Below are 24,132 nucleotides of genomic sequence, written 5' to 3' on the forward strand. Positions count from 1 at the left end.
ATATATATATATATATATATATATATATATATATATATATATATATATATATATATATATATATATATATATATATATATATATATATATATATATATTTATTATTAAATGGCTCAGAGGTCAACAGGGCCCCATGTGGCAAACACCCTTTTTTCTATAAATGTTTCTTTTTTTATTTTTGTTTATATATTTTTTTTTATTAAAGGGCCCAGAGGTCCACAGGGCCCTGGATGGCAACCCCCACTTTTTTTTATAAATGTTTCTTTTTTATATATATATATATATATATATGTTTTTTATTTTTTATTAAAGGGCCCAGAGGTCCCCAGATGGCAACCCCCTTTTTAAAAAAAAAATATATATTGTTTTTATATATATTTTTTATTTCTTTTTTTCTTTTTATTAAAGGGCTCAGAGGTCCCCAGGGCCCCGGATGGCTATACCCCTTTTTTTATATATATTTTACTTTTTTTTAATTTCTTTTTTTGTAAAGGGCCCCCCGCTTCTAAATTCGCAGTAGCCCCCCCCCCCCCCTGCTTCTCAATTTCAGGCAGCAGCACCCCCCCCCCCTGGGGGCCCATGCCTGAAGCTGTGTAAGTGGCCCCATAATTCCTGATCCCTGCCACCCGTTAAGCCCCTGTGCTGCCCACAAATCAGGCTGAAAATCATCAGCGGCACGCAGCCAGTGCCAGTACTGCTTCCCTTCCCAGTGTTTTAAAATGTACAGCACCCCTGGTGGCTTCCCTTTAGACGTGCACTTCTCCCTTCCTGCCACTGGGTGCTGCTTGTATATAAAAGTGAATTAGAATGTGATTTTATAACATCCCCAGTTTGCTCTTCCCGAGGCTGACTTCTTCATGTCCTGCTCCTCAAGGTATGTCACTGTTTGCTAATCTATATTGTAAATAGAAGTTTTCTTTAGAGTGTGCCCAAAGTCTTTATAATATTTGATGATTCACTGCAGGTCTGGTCAGTGTTTTAAAAAGTTCCTCTATTTTACACATGGCATAGCATGGGGGTCACAGCACCGTCTGTCCATTCTGCTTTAGCACCATGGGACCCCATGCCATGCCATGTGTAAAATAGAGGAACTCTTTAAATCACAGACCAGACCTGCAGTCCAGGCTGAGTAAGGCCCCAGAGCACATGACATTACTGTCTGTATTTAACTGCTTGATGGGCTTATTTTGGGCCTGGCTGGTTCACATGTATGTGTTTTGGCGGCCCACATTTGCGCAGGCACAGCAGCCCATTCATTTGAATGGGCCGCCATGCCTGCGTTTCCTGCAAAGAAAAGCGCATGCCTCATGTAATAGGCTGCGCACACGGCATGCCTATGCCCATCAAGCACTGAAATACAGCACTGTCTGTCCATTATGCTGTCTGCTGTGACTTATCTGCAGTTCCCGCACTGTCAAACTTGCTGCATTTTTAGACGTTTAGGTCACACTTTTAAAAACACAGTGCGTTTGTGTGTGCAAGAACTGCAGGTAAGTAGCATGGTGCAAGAACTGCAGGTAAGTAGCATGGTGCAAAAGCAGAATGGATTTCAAGGCAACTGTATTTTTAAAATGCTGAATGCACCTTCTGCAGGAAACAAAGGCATGGCAGCCCATTCAAATCAATGGGCTGCTGTACCTGCACAAATGAGGACCGCCAAAACATACATGTGAACCAGCCAGGCCCAAAATAAGCTGGAGGGGGGCCCAAAAAAAATGTTTGCCCAGGGCCCAAACCATATTAAAGACGGCCCTGGGTGATGGGGTATATAGGTGATCAGTAGGGTGATGGGGTATATAGGTTATCAGTAGGGTGATGGGGGTATATAGGTGATCAGTAGGGTGATGGGGGTATATAGGTCATCAGTAGGGTGATGGGGTATATAGGTTAGCAGTAGGGTGATGGGGGTATATAGGTGATCAGTAGGGTGATGGGGGTATATAGGTTAGCAGTAGGGTGATGGGGGTATATAGGTGATCAGTAGGGTGATGGGGGTATATAGGTTAGCAGTAGGGTGATGGGGGTATATAGGTTAGCAGTAGGGTGATGGGGGTATATAGGTGATCAGTAGGGTGATGGGGTATATAGGTTATCAGTAGGGTGATGGGGTATATAGGTGATCAGTAGGGTGATGGGGTATATAGGTCATCAGTAGGGTGATGGGGTATATAGGTGATCAGTAGGGTGATGGGGTATATAGTCGATCAGTAGGGTGATGGGGTATATAGGTTATCAGTAGGGTGATGGGGTAGATAGGTGATCAGTAGGGTGATGGGGTATATAGGTTATCAGTAGGGTGATGGGGTAGATAGGTGATCAGTAGAGTGATGGGGTATATAGAGGTCATCAGTAGGGTGATGGGGTATATAGTCGATCAGTAGGGTGATGGGCACGGTCTAGCCTTGTCTTGTATGGTGGTCGGGGCCATTCCCTGCCATGTACAGCAGTTTTTTATATAGATGTGTTGCCCCTCCAGTGTCTGGTCAGTGTGGCGCCCCCTACAGGACTCCCAGCAATAAGCGGCTCATCCCTCGCCTGACTGTCCTCCATCAAGTCTGAGGCGCTCCCCACCCCCGACACAGGAAATGATTGTTTCCGCTTTAGTTCCACTTTGTAAAATCCAGTTATATGGGGTGATGTGCCTCCCTCCCCACACATTTTATTAACATTTTTCAAATATTTTATATTTATGGTGGAAATTCTGTGTTGGGGGAATTTGTGAAAGGCAGAGAGTGTGTTCCCCCGAATTGTCGGTAACATATTGTATGGTGGGGTTGGTCTCTGTTTTTATTGTGTAGTAAAGTAATTTGTCAGCTGTACATTGTGCGATTGGGGAATTGTGTTTGTGTAGTATTTTACAATGGGGTTGTTGTGTAGTAGTGTGTGATTGGAGAGTTTTGTATGTTTGGGGATTTGTATAGTATTGTGTGCTTGTGTAGTATTGTATATTTATGGCGTTGTTTAACATTGTGTTTGAGGAGTTGTATAGCATTTGTGTGCTTGTGTAGCATTGTATGTTTGGGGATTTGTATAGTATGGTGTGCTTGTGTAGTATTGTATGTTTGGGGAATTCGATAATATTGTGTGCTTGTGTAGTATTATATGTATGTTTATGGCGTTGTATAACATTGTGTTTGAGGAGTTGTATAGTATTTGTGTGCTTGTGTAGCATTGTTTTTTTGTGGAATTCGATAGTATTGTGTGGTTGTGTAGTATTTTACAATGGGGTTGTTGTGTAGTAGTGTGTGAATGGAGAGTTTTGTATGTTTGGGGATTTGTATAGTATTGTGTGCTTGTGTAGTATTGTATGTTTGGGGGTTTGTATAGTATTGTGTGGTTGTGTAGTATTGTATGTTTGGGCCATTCGATAGTATTGTGTGGTTGTGTAGTATTGTATGTTTATGGCGTTGTTTAACATTGTGTTTGAGGAGTTGTATAGCATTTGTGTGCTTGTGTAGCATTGTATGTTTGGGGATTTGTTTAGTATGGTGTGCTTGTGTAATATTGTAATTTTGTGGGTTTGTTTAGTATTGTGTGCTTGTGTAGTACTGTATGTTTGGGGATTTGTATAGTATTGTGTGCTTGTGTAATACAGTAAGTTTGGGGTTTTGTATAGTATTGTGTGCTTGTGTAGTATTGTATGGGAATTTGTATAGCATTGTGTGGTTGTGTAGTAATGTGTGGTTGCATAGTATTCTATGTTTGGGGATTTGTATAGTATGGTGTGCTTGTGTAATATTGTATGTTTGTGGGTTTGTATATTGTGTGCTTGTGTAGCATTGTAGGTTTGGGATTTGTATAGTATTGTGTGGTTGTGTAATATTGTATGTTTGTGGGTTTGTACATTAGTGTGTGCTTGTGTAATATTGTATGATTGAGGAGTTGTATATTATTGTGTGCTTGTGTAGCATTGTATGTTTGGGGATTTGCATAGTTTTGTGTAGTATTTTACAATGGGGATGTTGTGTAGTATGATTGAGGAGTTGTAAAGTGTTATTGGGTTTAGTAGAATTATGTCGTTGTGTAGTATTGTATGTTTGGGGATTTGTATAGTAGTGTGTGCTTGTGTTATATTGTATGTTTGTGGAGTTGTATAGTATTGTAGAATTGTGTGCTTGTGTAGTATTGTGTCATGGGTGTGGTGTTGCTCATCCTCTACATGATCACCCTCATAATCTGGAGGTCCCAGTGAAGACAGTCACAGGCCCGGAGAGACAGTGACGGGCCCAGAGACAGTGACGGGCCCGGAGAGACAGTGACAGGCCCGGAGAGACAGTGACAGGCCCAGAGACAGTGACGGGCCCGGAGAGACAGTGACGGGCCCGGAGAGACAGTGACAGGCCCGGAGAGACAGTGACAGGCCCGGAGACAGTGACAGGCCCGGAAACAGTGACAGGCCCGGAGAGACAGTGACAGGCTCGGGGACAGTGACAGGCCCGGAGACAGTGACAGGCCCGGAGAGACAGTGACAGGCCCGGAGAGACAGTGACAGGCCCGGAGACAGTGACAGGCCCGGAGACAGTGACAGGCCCGGAGACAGTGACAGGCCCGGAGACAGTGACAGGCCCGGAGAGACAGTGACAGGCCCGGAGAGACAGTGACAGGCCCGGAGACAGTGACAGGCCCGGAGACAGTGACAGGCCCGGAGAGACAGAGACAGGCCCGTAGACAGTGACAGGCCCGTAGACAGTGACAGGCCCGTAGACAGTGACAGGCCCGTAGACAGTGACAGGCCCGGAGACAGTGACAGGCCCGGAGACAGAGACAGGCCCGGAGACAGCGACAGGCCGGAGACAGTGACAGGCCCGGAGACAGCGACAGGCCCGGAGACAGAGACAGGCCCGGAGACAGAGACAGGCCCGGAGACAGTGACAGGCCCGGAGAGACAGTGACAGGCCCGGAGAGACAGTGACAGGCCCGGAGAGACAGTGACAGGCCCGGAGAGACAGTGACAGGCCCGGAGACAGAGACAGGCCCGGAGACAGAGACAGGCCCGGAGACAGAGACAGGCCCGGAGACAGAGACAGGCCCGGAGACAGAGACAGGCCCGGAGACAGAGACAGGCCCGGAGACAGTGACAGGCCCGGAGACAGAGACAGGCCCGGAGACAGAGACAGGCCCGGAGACAGAGACAGGCCCGGAGACAGTGACAGGCCCGGAGACAGTGACAGGCCCGGAGACAGTGACAGGCCGAGAGACAGTGACAGGCCGGAGAGACAGTGACAGGCCCGGAGACAGAGACAGGCCCGGAGACAGAGACAGGCCCGGAGACAGAGACAGGCCCGGAGACAGAGACAGGCCCGGAGACAGAGACAGGCCCGGAGACAGAGACAGGCCCAGAGAGACAGAGACAGGCCCAGAGATAGTGACAGGCCCGGAGAGACAGTGACAGGCCCGGAGAGACAGTGACAGGCCCGGAGACAGTGACAGGCCCGGAGACAGTGACAGGCCGGAGACAGTGACAGGCCCGGAGACAGTGACAGGCCCGGTTTAGGGGTTAGGGTTAAGGTTCAACCAGATTTTGATGGACTGACCCTGGTGGCGCCCCGTATTGGGGCGGAGCTCGGCCCTCTTGGTCTTTCTCTTCGTGGCAGTGTTGTGTTGGCTTCAGTAGGTTGGACAGATGTGGTTGTAGTACGATGAGGATGATGATGATGGAGGAGCAACGCTGTAGATCATGTAGGTGGCATCTGGGTGTGGCCCCTGGTCACCCCCCTGGACCCCCTCAGTGTCCAGTATAGAGAAAATGTCCCATAATGAAGTTCTCTCCTCTCCTTGTCCCTCCTCCGCCGTCCAATCACACCCTTGTTTCTTCCCCCTAGGAGCTGATGAAGAGGACGTCCAGCAAACACCCCGACCACCAAGCCGTCCAGAGCGCCCTGCAGGCCATGAAGACCGTCTGCACCAACATCAATGAGACCAAAAGACAGATGGAGAAGCTGGAGGCCCTGGAGCAACTGCAGTCCCACATCGAGGGCTGGGAGGTGTGTGCGACCCCCAAATCATTCCCCCTGTCCACATTCATTCCCCCTGTCCACATTCATTCCCCCCGTCCACATTCCTTCCCCCCCCCGTCCACATTCCTTCCCCCCGTCCACATTCATTCCCCCCCGTCCACATTCATTCCCCCCCGTCCACATTCATTCCCCCCCGTCCACATTCATTCCCCCCCGTCCACATTCATTCCCCCCCGTCCACATTCCTTCCCCCCCGTCCACATTCCTTCCCCCCCGTCCACATTCCTTCCCCCCCGTCCACATTCATTCCCCCCCGTCCACATTCATTCCCCCCGTCCACATTCCTTCCCCCCCGTCCACATTCATTCCCCCGTCCACATTCATTCCCCCGTCCACATTCCTTTCCCCCCCGTCTACATTCATTCCCCCACGTCCACATTCCTTCCCCTTCCACATTCATTCCCCCCCCTCCACATCCATTCCCCCGTCCACATTCCTTCCCCCCCGTCCACATTCCTCCCCCCCCCCGTCCACATTCCTTCCTCCCCGTCCACATTCCTTCCCCCATCCACATTCCTTCCCCCCGTCCACATTCCTTCCTCCCCGTCCACATTCCTTCCCCCCGTCCACATTCATTCCCCCTCCGTACACATTCATTCCCCCCATCCACATTCCTTCCCCCCCGTCCACATTCCTTCCCCCCGTCCACATTCCTTCCCCCCCCCGTCCACATTCCTTCCTCCCCGTCCACATTCCTTCCCCCCCCCTCCACATTCCTTCCCCCCCCCTCCACATTCCTCCCCCCCCCCTCCACATTCCTTCCCCCCCTGTCCACATTCCTTCTCCCCCCGTCCACATTCCTTCTCCCCCGTCCACATTCCTTCTCCCCCCGTCCACATTCCTTCTCCCCCCGTCCACATTCCTCCCCCCCCCCCCGTCCACATTCCTCCCCCCCCATCCACATTCCTCCCCCCCCCCGTCCACATTCCTCCCCCCATCCACATTCATTCCCCCCCATCCACATTCCCTCCCGTCCACATTCATTCCCTCCGTCCACATTCATTCCCCCCCGATCCACATTCTTTCCCCCCCGATCCACATTCATTCCCCCCCGATCCACATTCATTCCCCCCCGATCCACATTCCTTCCCCCCCGTCCACATTCATTCCCCCCCGTCCACATTCCCCCCCCCCCCCATTCACATTCTTTCCCCCCCGTCCACATTCCCCCCCCCCCCCGTCCACATTCATTCCCCCGTCCACATTCATTTCCCCCATCCACATTCATTCCCCCCTCGTCCACATTCCTTCCCCCCTCGTCCACATTCCTTCCCCCCTCGTCCACATTCCTTCCCCCCCGTCCACATTCATTCCCCCGATCCACATTCATTCCCCCCGTCCACATTCATTCCCCCCCGTCCACATTCATTCCCCCCGTCCACATTCATTCCCCCCGTCCACATTCATTCCCCCCGTCCACATCCATTCCCCCCGTCCACATTCATTCCCCCCGTCCACATTCCTTCCCCCCCGTCCACATTCCTTCCCCCCCCGTCCACATTCCTTCCCCCCCGTCCACATTCCTTCCCCCCGTCCACATTCCTTCCCCCCCCGTCCACATTCCTTCCCCCCCGTCCACATTCCTTCCCCCCCCCGTCCACATTCCTTCCCCCCGTCCACATTCCTTCCCCCGTCCACATTCCTTCTCCCCCCGTCCACATTCCTTCTCCCCCCGTCCACATTCCTTCCCCCCCGTCCACATTCCTTCCCCCCGTCCACATTCATTCCCCCCGTCCACATTCCTTCCCCCCCGTCCACATTCCTTCCCCCCCGTCCACATTCCTTCCCCCCCCGTCCACATTCCTTCCCCCCCGTCCACATTCCTTCCCCCCGTCCACATTCCTTCCCCCCCGTCCACATTCCTTCCCCCCGTCCACATTCCTTCCCCCCCCGTCCACATTCCTTCCCCGTCCACATTCATTCCCCCCGTCCACATTCCTTCCCCCCGTCCACATTCCTTCCCCCCCGTCCACATTCCTTCCCCCCGTCCACATTCCTTCCCCCCGTCCACATTCCTTCCCCCCGTCCACATTCATTCCCCCCGTCCACATTCATTCCCCCCGTCCACATTCCTTCCCCCCCGTCCACATTCCTTCCCCCCCGTCCACATTCCTTCCCCCCCCGTCCACATTCCTTCCCCCCGTCCACATTCCTTCCCCCCGTCCACATTCATTCCCCCCCGTCCACATTCATTCCCCCCCGTCCACATTCATTCCCCCCCGTCCACATTCATTCCCCCCCCGTCCACATTCATTCCCCCCATCCACATTCATTCCCCCCATCCACATTCATTCCCCCCATCCACATTCATTTCCGCCCGTCCACATTCATTCCCCCGTCCACATTCCTTCCCCCGTCCACATTCCTTCCCCCCCCCCCCCTCCACATTCCTTCCTCCCCGTTCACATTCCTTCCCCCCCCCGTCCACAATCACCCCCCCCCCCCCCCCGATCCACATTCATTCCCCCCGATCCACATTCATTCCCCCCGTCCACATTCCTTCCCCCCGTCCACATTCATTCCCCCCCGTCCACATTCCTTCCCCCCCGTCCACATTCCTTCCACCCGTCCACATTCATTCCCCCCGTCCACATTCCTCCCCCCCCCCCGTCCACATTCATTCCCCCCGTCCACATTCATTCCCCCCGTCCACATTCCTTCCCCCCCGTCCACATTCCTTCCCCCCGTCCACATTCCTTCCCCCCGTCCACATTCATTCCCCCCCGTCCACATTCATTCCCCCCATCCACATTCATTCCCCCCATCCACATTCATTCCCGCCCGTCCACATTCATTCCCCCCCGTCCACATTCATTCCCCCGTCCACATTCCTTCCCCCGTCCACATTCCTTCCCCCCCCCCTCCACATTCCTTCCTCCCCGTTCACATTCCTTCCCCCCCCCCCCCGTCCACATTCATTCCCCCCGATCCACATTCATTCCCCCCGATCCACATTCATTCCCCCCGATCCACATTCATTCCCCCCGATCCACATTCATTCCCCCCTGTCCACATTCATTCCCCCCCCCGTCCACATTCATTCCCCCCCTGTCCACATTTATTTCCCCCCCTGTCCACATTTATTTCCCCCCCGTCCACATTCATTCCCCCCCATCCACATTCATTCCCCCCCATCCACATTCCTTCCCCCCCCCCGTCCACATTCCTCCCCCCCCCCGTCCACATTCATTCCCCCCGATCCACATTCATTCCCCCCGATCCACATTCATTCCCCCCCTGTCCACATTCATTCCCCCCCTGTCCACATTCATTCCCCCCCTGTCCACATTCATTCCCCCCCTGTCCACATTCATTCCCCCCCATCCACATTCATTCCCCCCCATCCACATTTATTCCCCCCATCCACATTTATTCCCCCCTTCCACATTCATTCCCCCCCATCCACATTCATTCCCCCCCGTCTACATTCATTCCCCATTCACCCCCCCGTCCACATTCATTCCCCCCCGTCCACTTTACCCCCTCTAGAAAATCACCTTCTCCTATATATATATATATATATATATATATATATATGCATTGGTAGTCGTAACAATTTATGTAGGGTGTATATATATATTGCAGGTACTCCCTCCTTCCAAGTCACCACTCCGGCCCCTACCCACCACCAAGCCACACCCCTTGGTTCAACCCCTGCCCATCTCCCAGTCCCGCCCCTTTTAGAGAATACAGAACCAGGTATTATTTTGTGCTGATAAGTAATTGGTATGTGTTAATAATACCAAGAAAAACAGTAAATTAGATTCCTTGAAGCTTGCAACAATAGATCCTCCCCAGCAACAATAGATCCTCCCCAGCAACAATAGATCCTCCCCAGCAACAATAGATCCTCCCCAGCAACAATAGATCCTCCCAACAACAATAGACCCCCCCCTCTTCAGCAGCAATAGATATCCCAGTAGCCAACATCAATACTGTCCAGCAGCCAGCAATGGTAGACCCCTCCCTCAACAGGAGACCCCCCTAGAAAATAGATTCCCCCCCGGCGATAATAGACCCTCCATCGCCCCAGAACCCCTCACCATTACATACAGTGCTGGAGTTGCTGCGTTTTAACGCTATATATATATATATATACACACACACACAGTATCTCACAAAAGTAAGTACACCCTTCACATTTTTGTAAATATATAATATACAATAACTCAACACACAGCCATTAATGTCTAAACTCACTTTTGTTGCCAGCGGGTTTAGACATGAATGGCTGTGTGTTGAGTTATTTGTTATACAAGCTGTACACTCACTACACAACATTGTAGATACAAAGTGTCATTTCTTCAGCGTTGTCACATGAAAAGATACAAGAAATGTGACTGAGGGGTGTACTTACTTTTGTGAGATATTGTGTGTATTAAACCATAAAGGGTAAGTGTGTGTGTGTGTGTGTGTGTATGTATGTATGTATGTATATATATATATATATATATATATATATATATATATATATATATATATATATATATATATATATATATTTATATATATTTTTTAATTTTTTAAATGTATTATATATTATTACATATCATTTTATTCTAGATTAATAGATATACTGTATAAGTGTATATTACATTATATACAATATGTGTGTATATATATATATGTGTTTTTTTTTTTTTTTTTTATTATTAAATGAAATAATTGAAGGCTGTTCCAGTAAATGATTTTTGTGGTTCTCTGTGAAGTCAGTGACTATTTCCTGCTGTTATATAATGGGGGTCAGGGGGGGTCACATACCTCCGGGCAGAGCTGTGTGGGGTCTTCTAGTATTACAGGGTCTCGGTGGCGACGGCGTGTTAAACACATGTGAAGCTGATGGATTGTACAGCTGTAGCGGGTGATGTTTGCAGCACATGACCGGCGGTGTCATGTCTGCGATTTATAGCAGTAATCACGTCTACACCATGTGACCAGCGATACGACTGGTGGAGGGGTCAGGGCCATCAGAAGTGATGGGTCCATTTGGTATTTTTTTTTCTTGTTGTTCTTCTTCTTGTTCCTGATCTTCTTCTTCTTCTTTTTCTTGTTCTTCTTTTTCTTTTTGTTCTTGTTCCTATTCTTCTTCTCGTTCTTGTTCTTTTTGTTGTTCTTCTTTTTGTTCTTCTTCTTCTTGTTCTTGTTCTTCTTGTTCTTGTTCTTGTTCTTCTTGTTATTGTTCTTCTTTTTTTTATTCTTCTTCTCATTCTTGTTATTCTTGTTCTTGTTCTTCTTCTCGTTCTTGTTCTTGTTGTTCTTGTTGCTGTTCTTCTTCTCGTTCTTGTTGTTGTTGTTCCTCTTGTTGTTGTTCTTCTTGTTCTTCTTCTTTTTCTTCTTCTTGTTCTTCTTCTTCTTCTCGTTCTTGTTCTTGTTGTTCTTGTTCCTGTTCTTCTCATTCTTGTTATTCTTCTTCTCGTTATTGTTCTTGTTGTTCTTGTTCCAGTTCTTTTCAGTCTTGTTATACTCCTTCTCGTTCTTGTTCCTGATCTTCTTCTTGTTCTTGTTCTTCTTGTTCTTCTCTTCTTCTTGTTCTTCTTGTTCTTCTCTTCTTCTTGTTCTTCTTGTTCTTCTCTTCTTCTTGTTCTTCTCTTCTTCTTGTTCTTCTTGTTCTTCTCTTCTTCTTGTTCTTCTTGTTCTTCTCTTCTTCTTGTTCTTCTCTTCTTCTTGTTCTTCTTGTTCTTCTCTTCTTCTTGTTCTTCTTGTTCTTCTCTTCTTCTTGTTCTTCTCTTCTTCTTGTTCTTCTTGTTCTTCTTCTTCTTGTTCTTCTTGTTCTTCTTATTCTTGTTCTTCTTGTTCTTCTTGTTCTTGTTCTTCTTGTTCTTCTTCTTCCTGTTCTTCTTCTTCTTCCTGTTCTTCTTCCTGTTCTTCTTCTCGTTGTTCTTGTTGTTGTTGTTGTTCCTGTTCTTCTCATTATTGTTATTCTTCTTCTCGTTCTTGTTCTTGTTATTCTTCTTCTTCTTCTTCTCATTCTTCTTCTCCTCCTTGTTCTTGTTCTTCTTGTTCTTGTTCCTGTTCTTCTCATTCTTGTTATTATTCTTCTTGTTCTTCTTTTTCTTGTTCTTCTTTTTCTTGTTCTTCTTTTTCTTGTTCTTCTTGTTCTTGTTCTTCTTTTTCTTGTTCTTCTTGTTCTTGTTCTTGTTCTTCTTCTTCTTTTTTTCATTCTTGTTGTTCTTCTCCTTGTTCTTGTTGTTCTTGTTCTTCTGCTTTTCGTTCTTGTTGTTCTTGTTGTTCTTGTTCTTCTGCTTTTCGTTCTTGTTGTTCTTGTTGTTCTTGTTCTTCTGCTTTTCGTTCTTCTTCTTTTTCTTCTTCTTCTTCTCATTCTTCTTGTTCTTCTTGTTCTTCTTGTTCTTCTTCTTGTTCTTTTTCAATATAGACTTTTAGTGAATCCAGCCACAAAGCCGTCCAATACAGAATCGTAAAAAATCAATGTTGATAAAATAAAAAATAAAAAGATAATCAATTGTCCCGTGCAGCTCGATCCCAACAAGTAACCTAATAACTAAAATCCAAGAAAGACCAGCCTAATAAATAAATCTATTCAATGGGGAAAACAATTGTAAATGTTCTCTAAATCTTCTAGAAAAAGAAAATGTGCATCTGATGAGAGTTCTATGAAATGTGTTCCCTTCACTTTAGCACATATTTTTAGGGATATGCAATTAGCTGTTGCAGAACTACAAGTCCCATGAGGCACAGCACGACTCTGACAGCCACAAGCCTGACACCCAGAGACAGAGGCATGATGGGACTTGTAGTTTTGCAACAGCTGGAGGTCCACGTTATTGCATATCCCTGGTTTAGATATATCAAGTGCTGGGGAAATATCCAGAATATTATTGATTATGTTCTCATTGAAGAATAAAATGGGGTTTTAGGGTTGGCTGAAGGAACATTTGTATCCCATTGACTATTATGGGTGTAATTAGGACCCCCCGACACTCCCGTATTGTATGGTAACCGGAGTGTCCCCCTTTATAAAGCAACTCACATCCTGACTCCATAGAGATCCAGTATAATAACAAGCCCGGAGCCCGGGCCTCGGATTCCACAAAGATCCTTCTACTTATGATGCCGATCTCTGGGACTTTTTTTTATTGCCGCAAATCCTGGAAAGTTCTCTCTGCCAGTTCTGAGATGTGGAAAAGTCACCGTCATTGAGGTGATCCGAGGAATATTCCCGAGCTCCTCCCGTGTCTGGGAAGAGCTCAGGCTGGAAGAGTTCAGATTATTGATTGAAAATAATCGGTATCGTTTAGTTATTATTGGGTTCAATATTGAGTTGGCCCCGCCCTTTGCCACTATAACAGCTTCACCTCTTCTGGGAAGGCCGTCCACAAGGTTTAGGAGGGTGTCTATGGAAATGTTTGACCATTCTTCCAGAAGAGCATTTGTGAGGTCAGGCACGAGAAGGTCTGACTCGCAGTCTCCGCTCTAATTCATCCCAAAGGTGTTCTATCAGATTGAGGTCAGGACTCTGTGCAGGTCAGTCAAGTTCCTCACCCCTAAACTCGCTCATCCGTGTCTTTATGGACCTTGCTTTGGGCACTGGTGCGCAGTCATGTTGGAACAGGAAGGAGCCGTCCCCAAACTGTTCCCACAAAGTTGGGAGAATGAAATTGTCCAAAATGTCTTGGTATGCCAACACCTTAAAGTGGAGGTTCCCCTAAAAATAAACTTTTAACCTTAAATTGAGGCTCATTTTGTGAAGGGGAATCGGCTAGTTTTTTTTTAAAACGAAGCAGTACTTACCGTTGTAGAGAGCGATCTTCTCCGCCGCTTCCAGGTATGGGTCTTCGGGACTGGGCGTTCCTTCTTGATTGACAGGCTTCCGACGGTCGCATCTATCGCGTCACGAGTAGCCGAAAGAAGCCGAAGGTCGGTGTGGCTCTATACGGCGCCTGCGCACCGACGTTCGGCTTCTTTCGGCTACTCGTGACGCGATAGATGCGACCGTCGGAAGCCTGTCAATCAAGAAGGAACGCCCAGTCCCGCAGCCCATACCTGGAAGCGGCGGAGAAGATCGCTCTCTAAAACGGTAAGTACTGCTTCGTTTTTAAAAAAAATAGCCGATTCCCCTAGACAAAATGAGCCTCAATCTAATCTTAAAAGTTTATTTTTAGGGGAACCTCCACTTTAAGAGTTCCCTTCACTGGAACTAAGGAGCCAAGCCCAACCCCTGAGGGGCCAAGCCCAACCCCTGAGGAGCCAAGCCCAACCCCTGAAAAACAACCCCACACCATAATCCCCCCTCCACCAAATGATTAGGACCAGTGCACAAAGCGAGGTCCATAAAGACATGGATGAGCGAGTTTGGGGTGGAGGAACTGGACGGTGAGGGTGGTGAGGGTGAGGGCGGAGATGGCGAGGGCGGAGAGGGTGAAGGCAGAGCACTCGCAGAATGACTGATGATCTGATCTTATCACCCCGCAGGGCACCAACCTCACAGACATCTGTACCCAGCTCCTCCTGCAGGGGACGCTGCTGAAGATATCGGCGGGGAACATCCAGGAGCGCATGTTCTTCCTCTTCGACAATCTCCTTGTCTACTGCAAGCGGAAATCCAGGTACAGTGCATGACCCAAATGTCGCGTATATTTGCAGCGGTCTCGCGGCCTGCGATTTTAGGGAATGCCGGTGTAAACTTGAGGTCTAGGGACCTTAACTTGTATCAAAGTCGGACCAAAGTAGTACAGGGACTACTTTGAAGTCACACGGATATGAGCGGTACCCGTTGGAAATCATGGGGGGGGGGGGGGGGGGGCCCCCTTTTCTTGCGACTTTGCAGTGTCAAGTCGCAGGACAAGTCGCAACAAGTGTGATAGCGGTCTAATTGATGGCTCTGCTTCCACTACTGCGAGGAGTTGTTGTTGCGACTTGACACACGTGAAGTCGCATGACCGTTCAAAAACCAATGTATTTTAATGGTCCCCGTTCTAATCGGTGCAACTTGTTCTCGCATGGTTCTCACCGGTCGCATGACATCGCATCAAAAATCGCATTTGCAAAGCCGCACTGTAAATCGCGCAAATTTTGGGAACCTAGCCTAAGGGAATAATCTTCTATTGGACGGTTGCCTGACCTCTCCTGATTTTCACCCTTTTAGGGTCGCGGGGAAAAAGTCGACAAAAAGGACCAAATCCATTAACGGCACGTTGTACATATTCCGCGGGAGGATCAATACGGAAGTGATGGAGGTGGAGAATGTGGAGGACGGTACAGGTAAGTACACTTTTCCTGCCTGGTTTTATTAGGCAGTGAGGGGGGGGCTAATGCTGGAAATTGGTCCCCCTGTGGCTCCCCCCACAGTAGCTGAAAGCTGGCGTAAGAGTAGAAGAGGAGAAGCCGGGAGCGTTGCAGGGGGCGGGGATTTGATGGTGGACAGGAGGAGGTGATAAGTGTGATGGGGGGGCAATTGCAGGAACCAATCCCCTATTTGGCTCCCCGTTGAGCATCTGAAAGCCAGCGTAAGAGGAGAAGCCGGCAGCGTTGCAGGGGTCGGGGTGTGACGGAGGGGCAATTGCAGGAACCAATCCCCTATTTGGCTCTCCCTTGAGCAGCTGAAAGCTGGCGTGAGAGGAAAGGAGGGGAAGCCGGAGGCGCTACAGGTGGTGATTGGGGGGGGGGGGCAAATACAGGAACCAATCCCCTATATGGCTCCCACTGCAGCAGTTGAAATCCGTGTGAGAGGAGGGGAAGCCGGAAGCGCTGCGGGTGAGGCGGTGGGGTAAACAGGGGGCATTAAATAGTGGACAGGAGGGGGTGATAAGTGTGGAGGGGGCAATCACAAGAACCAATCCCTTATATTGCCCTCCCCTGCAGCAGCTGAAAGCCGTTGTAAGAGCAGAGGAAGGGAAGCAGAGCGAGCTGCGGGTGCAGGGGTGGGGGTACACAGGGGGTTCCGGGTAGAAGGGGGAATTTGGATAGTGGACAGTGATTGGGGGGGGGGGCAAATACAGGAGACAATCCCCTATATGGCTCCCACTGCAGCAGTTGAAAGCTGGCATGAGAACAGAGGAGGGGAAAGGGGAATCCGGCAGCAATGTGAGTGGGGGGTACACAAGGGGGCCCAGGCCACAGGGGGAACTGGATAGTGAAGAGGAGGGGATTATAAGTGTGGTGGGGGCAATTACAAGAACCAATCCCTTATATGGCCCCCCTGCAGCAGCTGAAATCCGTGTGAGAGGAGAGGAAGCTGGAAGCGCTGTGGGTGAGGCGTGGGGTAAACAGGGGGCATTGAATAGTGGACAGGAGGGGGTGATAAGTGTGGTGGGGGCAATTACAAGAACCAATCCCTTATATGGCCCCCCTAGTGGGAGGGAGACAAGGAGAATTCAGCTTTCAGATGCAGCAGGGAGAGCCATTCAGGGGGTCAATTTCCTGTAATTGCCACACTAATCACCCCCTCCTGTCCACAACTCGTTTCCCCCTGATGTCCAGAGCCCCCCCTGTGTACAACCCCACCCCCTTCCCCCACCCACAGCACATACGACTTTCCCTCCTCTCACGCCGGCTTTCCGCTGCTGCAGGGGTAGCCATATAGGGGATTGGTTCCTGTAATTGCCCCTCGTTACACTTATCATCCCCTCCTGATGGGGCCCGGTCTTCCTGTATAGGGCCCGGGGCCCCATCAGTCCATAGTGCTTTCCTAATTCTAATTGCTCCCTGTGTCTGGATCCTCTCCCCCGCTCCGCCTGTCAGCAGATCGGCCCTTGCAGGTCCGGGGCTCCCGAGGTCTAATTGACTTTACAGGTTTCAATTTTCAGTGATCAATCATTAATTGGCTTGCGTCGTGCCGCCGCGCTACGACTGTTAATACGGCGGGTGTCCTTGTGTTATTTCATTACACAGTGGCGGCGGCGGCGCTGTGACAGGTGAAAGCGGAGACTCCCAATCCATGTAATTATTCGAGATGCCGGCTTTTTTCGCCATCTGTGCATGTTTTGCGTGAAGTGCGCCGCCTGCGACCTCCGCCCTTTCCCCCGATTGGCTAAGCACCTTTGGCTATCACTATTTCCGCTCGGCGCCAATCAGATCGCAGAGTCCGCTCCTAAGCTAATCAATGTGCTTTTCATGGACATCTGTTTTATGTCCTATAATAACGATCGCGGCACAATCGCTTCCAGCGTCTTCCGCCGCGATAACGGGACGCATCAACTTCCCTCCTAACGTCATCTTCCTCCACTTATGTAGGAGAGGAGAGGGCGGCCACCAAAAACGTTAACCCCTTCCCGCCAACGTCGCACGTATACAAGGTGGGCCAATTTATGGGGCATTACATTACAGACGGTTGTGGTGAAAAGTCCCCCCCCCCCCTCTTGGAGAATTGGTAATACACATAAGGGGTGTCCAAACTTTTTAACTACTTAAGGACTGAGCCTCTTTCTGAGATTTGGTGTTTACAAGTTAAAAAAAAAAATGTTGTTAGAAAATCACTATTATGCATTTTTTTCCAACACCCTAGAGAATAAAATGGCGGTCGTTGCAATACTTTTTGTCACACCGTATTTGTTCAGCGGTCTTGATCACTTAACCCCCGGACCATATTGCTAGGTCAAAGACCAGAGCCCTTTTTGCGATTCGGCACTGCGTCGCTTTAACTTACAATTGCGCGGTCGTGCGGCGTGGCTCCCAAACAAAATTGGCGTCCTTTTTTCCCCACAAATAGAGCTTTTTTTTGGTGGTATTTGATCACCTCTGCGGTTTTTATTTTTTGCGCTATAAACAAAAATAGAGCGACAATTTCGGAAAAAAAATAATATTTTTTACTTTTTGCTGTAATAAATATCCCCCAAAAATATATATAAAAAAAAAATTTTTTCCTCAGTTTAGGCCGATACGTATTCTTCTACCTATTTTTCGTAAAAAAAAAATCGCAATAAGCGCTTATTGATTGGTTTGCGCAAAAGTTATAGCGTTTACAAAATAGGGGATAGTTTTATTGCATTTTTATTAATATTTTTTTTTTACTAGTAATGGCGGCGATCAGGGATTTTTTCCGGTACTGCGACATTATGGCGGACACTTTTGACACATTTTTGGGACCATTGGCATATTTATAGCGATCAGTGCTAAAAAAATGCATTGATTACTATAAAAATGAAACTGGCAGGGAAGGGGTTAACACTAGGGGGTGAGGAAGGGGTTAAGTATGTCCCTGGGTGTGTTCTTACTGAAGGGGGAGGGGCCTCACTAGGGGAAATGACAGATCGCTGTTCATACATTGTATGAACAGACGGTCAGGCATTTCTCCCCCTGACAGGACACACACAGCTCCCGGTCCCCGCTCTGTAACGAGCGATCGCGGGTGCCTGGCGGCGATCATGCCGGCCGGGCACCCACACGGGAGTCAGGGACGAGCGGGGGGCGCGCACGCGCCCCTAGTGGCCGCTAAGAGAGCCAACGTTATTGTATGGGCTCTTGCGCAGGGGAGCCGACCTTTTATTAAAAATTAAGACAACAGTAAAGTTAGCCCAATTTTTTTTTTATATTGTGAAAGATAATGTTACGCCGAGTACCCAACATGTCGTGCTTCAAAAGTTGCGCCCGCTCGTGGAACGGTGACAAACTTTTACCCTTAGGCGATGTTTAAAAAAAAAAAATCTACAGGTTGCATGTTTTGAGTTACAGAGGAGGTCTAGGGCTAGAATTATCGCTCTCACTCTAACGATCGCGGCGATACCTCACATGTGCGGTTTGAACACCGTTTTTTTTTCCGTATACGTGCGCTGCTCACGTGTGCGTTCGCTTCTGCTCGTGAGCTCGGCGGGACGGCGCTTTAAAAAAAAAAAAAAAAATTAAATTTTTTGTACTTATTTTGACACTATTTAAAAAAAAAATACATTTTGGGTCACTTTTATTCTTATTACAAGGAATGTAAACCTTTTCCCTTGTAATAGAAAAAAATCATGACAGGTCCTCTTAAATATGAGATCTTCGGTCAAAAAGACGTCACGTCTCATATTTGGACTAACATGCAAAAAAAATAAAAATTGTCATTCTAAAAAAACAAAAGGTCCCTTTAAGAGCTATGGGCGTAAGTGACGTTGTGACGTCGCTTCCGCCCTGCTATGGTATGGAGACGGGTGGGGAGGCCATCTTCCCCCTCACTCCTCTCTTTACCCAGGAAGAAGGACCCGATCGCCTCCGCCGCTGCCGACGGCTCCGGTAAAAGAGCGACAATTAAAAAAAAAAAAAATAGTTACTTTTTGCTGTAATAACCATCCAAAAAAAAAAAGAGATTCACTATCATTTCCTGCCCCCCCCCCCCCCCCCCCGATTCCCTGTTTCTGGGACAGGAAGTGCAGGAATATCTCCCCAATAGAGACACAGAGTGCAGCAAGATGTCCCCCCCCCATGGCGGATGTTGCACTGGGGTCTGTTGTGTATGGTGGGGGGGATGGATTGTGGGTGTATGAACGTCTCACGCACGGTGTCGTTTTTTTCTCTCTCCCGCAGCCGATTACCACAGTAACGGTTACACCGTCACCAACGGCTGGAAGATCCACAACACCGCCAAGAACAAATGGTTCGTCTGCATGGCCAAAACCGCCGAGGACAAGCAGAAGTGGATGGACGCCGTCCTGAGGGAACGCGAGCAGCGAGAGAGTGAGTGCAAAACCCAAGCTAGCCATTGCACACAATGCAGTTTCATCCAACAATGAGCCCTCCTTCCAGCTAGAATGATAAGAGGGGCCGGTTTGTAATGTGTAACCTTCCTGCGGGTCTCATTTTCATCCCGGGGTGGAGTTTCTAGATGCTGATGTATGGCGGGAAGTATCTTTGCTAACGCCGGGATCGGTAAATGCTCCACTTGGAATCTGCTCTGTCAGCGCATGGGAGGGGGTGGGGGGGCTCAGCATTACGCTGCATTAGGCCCGAATTCCTGATGCGTATTGATCGCAGAATATACATAATTAATGCCGCGATGGAGAAGGAGATGGAAAATGCGTTCGCGAGTGACTTCTGGCGTCCGCCATCTTTCCATCCTGACTGTGCGATGTGAGCGATCTTCTGCCAACTTTCCGGTGGAATAAAGTCTATAGATTTATTTGGTTTGCCTCCTTTAACTCTGCTGGAGATCAACCTATTAATGGGTGTGCATCTCTCCTTTTATTTTCCGGCATAGTTAAAGTGCGTACATACAGAGTTGAGCTTTAGTTATGGATATCTAGTACTAGATTAATCTCGGGGGCAACATTGACCCTGAAACACGACTCCGGGAAGAGAAGGTGTCGTATTGCCTCCTTTAATGCTACTAATTGATCTTAGTTATGGGTATCTAGTAATGGAGGTAACTATCTCAAGGCAATATTGGCCCTGGGACGAGTCCCTGGGAAGAGAGGGGGTTGTATTGCCTCCTTTAACACTGCTGGAGATCAACCTAATAATGGGTGTGCATCTCTCTATTTTTTCTCGGCATAGTTAAAGCGCATACATACAGAGTTGAGCTTCAGTTATGGGTATCTAGTACTAGATTATACTATCTCGGGGCAACATTGGCCCTGCAACAGGACTCCGGGAATAGAAGCGGTGGTATTGCCTCCTTTAATACTGATTGATCTTCACTTATGGGTATCTAGTACTAGAATGAGCTATCTTAAGGCAACATTGTCCCTGGGACAGGACTCTGGAAAGGGAGGGGGTTGTATTGCCTTCTTTAACCACTTGCCGCCCGCCAATGACAAATCGACGTCGGCAAAGTGGTTTCTAAATCTTGAGTGGACGTCATATGATGTCCTTTAGGATATTGAGCCGCTGCGCGCCCCCGGGGGCGCGCATCGCGGCGATCGTTTTTGTTGCAGGGTGTCAGTCTGACACCCCGCAGCACCGATCAAGGTAAAGAGTCTCTCACGGAGACTCTTTACCACGTGATCAGCCGTGTCCAATCACGGCTGATCAAGATGTAAACAGGAAAAGCCGGTAATCAGCTTTTCCTCACACTTGTCTGTCAGACGCGAATAGAGGAGAGCCGATCGGCTGCTCCTGTGACAGGGAGGATTTGTGCTGATCGATTATCAGCACAGCCCCCCCGAGGATGCCCACTGGACCACCAGGGATCAAAAAAAAAAGAAATGTCACCCTAGACCGCAAGGGATGACAATGACACAAAAAATGGATCCCGCAATGGATGCCAATCAGTGCCCACAATGGGCATCACTGATTGGCAGGCATTGTTTGGCACCGATTGGCATCCATTAGTACTACACATACGATAGTGCCCATCTATGCCCATCCGTGCCACCTATCAGTGCCCATCCATTCCGCCTATCCGTGCCTATCCATGCCGCCTCTCCGTGCCCATCCATGCCGCCTATCCGTGCCCATCTGTGCACCTATCCGTGCCGCCTATCAGTGCCGCATATTAGTGCCCATCAATGCCACCACATCAGTGCCACCTCATTGGTGCCCATCAGTGCTGCCTTATCAGTGCCTGTCAGTGCAGTACCATCAGTGCCCATCAGTGAAGGAGAAAACATACTTATTTACAATGTTTTATAACAGAAACAAAAAAAATTAAAAAAATTAAAATTTTTGGTAATTTTTTAATTTTTTTTGCAGAAAATTAAAATCCCAGAGGTGATCAAATACCACCAAAAGAAAGCTCTATTTGTGGGGACAAAATGATAAAAATTTAGTTTGGGTACAGTGTAGCACGACCGCGCAATTGTCATTCAAAATGCAACAGCGCTGAAAGCTAAAAATTGGTCTGGGCGGGAAGGTGTATAAGTGCCCTGTATGGAAGTGGTTAATACTACTAATTGATCTTTAGTTATGGGTATCTAGTGCTAGAATGAACTATCTCAAGGCAATATAGGCCCCAGGATGGGACTCTGGGGAGGGAGGGAGTTGGATCGCCTCCATTAATACCTCCGGAGATCAACCTATTGATGGGTGTGCATCTCTTTTTTTTTTTTCGGCATAGTTAAAGTGCGTACATACATAATTGAGCTTTATTTATGGGTATCCAGTGCTAGAGAGAACTATCTCTGCAACGGGACTCCGGGAAGTAAATGCCTCTCTTAATACTGAGTGATCTTCAATTATTTGTATCTAGTGGTAGACTGAGCTATCTCAAGGCAACATTGGTCCTGGGACAGGACTCTGGGAAGGGACGGGATTGTATTGCCCCTTTAATACTACTAATTGATCTTCAGTTATGGGTATCTAGTGCTAGAGTGAACTATCTCAAGGCAATATAGGCCCCAGGATGGGACTCTGGGGAGGGACGGAGTTGGATCGCCTCCATTAATACCTCCGGAGATCAACCTATTAATGGGTGTGCATCTCTTTTTTTTTTTTTCGGCATAGTTAAAGTGCGTACATACATAATTGAGCTTTATTTATGGGTATCCAGTGCTAGAGAGAACTCTCTCTGCAACGGGACTCCGGGAAGTAGCTATCTCAAGGCAACATTGGCCCTGGGTCGGGACTCTGGGAAGGCACGGGGTCGTATTGCCCCTTTAATACTACTAATTGATCTTCAGTTATGGGTATCTAGTGCTAGAGTAAGCTATCTCAAGGCAATATTGGCCCTGGGACGGGACTCTGGGAAGGGAGGGGGCTGTGTTGCCCTCTTTTAATACTGCCAGAAATCCACTTTAATGGGTGTGCATCTCTCTTTTTTTCGGCATAGGTAAAGTGCGTACATACATAATTGAACTTTAATTATATGGGTTTCTATTGCTAGAGTGACCTTTCTCAAGACAATACTGGGCCTGGGATGGGACTCTTGGAAGGGACTAGGTTGGATTACCCCCTTTTAACACTGCTGGAGATCAACCTATTAATGGGTGTGCATCTCTCTTTTTTTCGGCATAGGTAAAGTGCATACGTACATAGTTGAGCTTCAGTTACTTCAGAACTATCTCAAGGCAATATTGACCCAGGGACGGGATTGTATTGCCTCCTTTAATATTGATTGATCTTCAGTTGTGGGTATCTAGCGCTAAAGTAAACTATCTCTAGGAAATATTGGCCCTGGGATGAGACTCTGGCAAGGGACATGGTTGTATTGCCTCCTTCAATACTGATTGATCTTCAGTTATGGGTATCTAGTGCTAGAATGAACTATCTCAAGGCAACATTGGCCCTGGGATGAGACTCTGGGAAGGGACGGGATTGTATTGCCTCCTTCAATACTGATTGATCTTCAGTTATGGGTATCTAGTGCTAGAATGAACTATCTCGGGCAATATTGGCCCTGGGACAGGACTCTGGGAATGGAGGGGGTTGTGTGGCCTTCTTTAATATTGATCAACCTATTAATGGGTGTGCATACTTCTTTTTTTCCGGCATAGTTAAAGTGCATACGTACATATTGAACTAGCTATGGGTATCTAGTGCATATTAGTCATTAGTTGCTTTAGTGAGGCGGGCCAATTTTCTTGGATGGAGTATGGCGGGGGGAGGGGTGGGGGATGTTGGGATAAGAACCTCTGTGGGGCTTTTGCTACTACCCAGTGCTCTCTATAAGAGATTTCCCCCCACTTAGGCCCATATGAGGCAAGCCACCCTGACATTAGTGATCGCCAACAGCCCCCCCCCCCCCCACCTTTTCCAATAGAGTTGCTCCCATGGTAGCCGGGCCAGCAAGACGTCGTACTATGGCACGCAAGTGTTTCCGGCCCCTGAAGGTGCCATTTTATTGGAGGCAGAAGTTCCCTGTTTTGGGCCATTCAATTTCACTGTCATGGTGGCAACATCTTTCTTGGACAATAAAGGGAAATCTCTTTAATGGAACCCAGGAGTAGCGGTAAGAACCTAGCGGGGGTTCCAATCCCTCCCTATGTTATCCACTTTGACTGTTAATGAGTGTATGCAGAGTCCTTGTCTGTGATCTGGAGGCTCCTGTCCTTGTAGAGGAACTCCGATGACAGAAAGGCGGGGAGAGTGGATTTATAAAGCTGTCAGAGGGATGCAGTCGATCAGACGGCTCATGGTCGGCCCTCGGCTGTCTCTTCCATGGACGATGCGACTCGTCTGGCTCAGTTCTGTACACAGCGTATACATTGTGATTGGGGGACGCTGGTGATTATCTCCGGCAGGAAGTAGCGGGTAATTAGCGCTCTGCTAAGTGGTTAATTATAGACCCAGAATAGAGCGCCCTGAATTGTGT

General features: G+C 48.4%; 1 protein-coding gene across 1 annotated transcript in view; it reads left to right on the forward strand.

Moving 5' to 3' along the window:
- PREX1 (phosphatidylinositol-3,4,5-trisphosphate dependent Rac exchange factor 1) overlaps positions 1–24,132 on the forward strand; it is a 177,973-nt gene that overhangs the window by 69,403 nt on the left and 84,438 nt on the right. The window contains exons 6-9 of the mRNA XM_040331542.1: positions 5,823–5,984; positions 14,448–14,581; positions 15,121–15,236; positions 19,473–19,622. Of these exons, the coding sequence (XP_040187476.1) occupies positions 5,823–5,984; positions 14,448–14,581; positions 15,121–15,236; positions 19,473–19,622 (562 nt within the window). The remainder of the gene's footprint in view (positions 1–5,822; positions 5,985–14,447; positions 14,582–15,120; positions 15,237–19,472; positions 19,623–24,132) is intronic.

The sequence above is a fragment of the Rana temporaria genome, chromosome 12 (assembly GCF_905171775.1).
Source record: "Rana temporaria chromosome 12, aRanTem1.1, whole genome shotgun sequence".
In the NCBI taxonomy this organism is placed as follows: domain Eukaryota; kingdom Metazoa; phylum Chordata; class Amphibia; order Anura; family Ranidae; genus Rana; species Rana temporaria.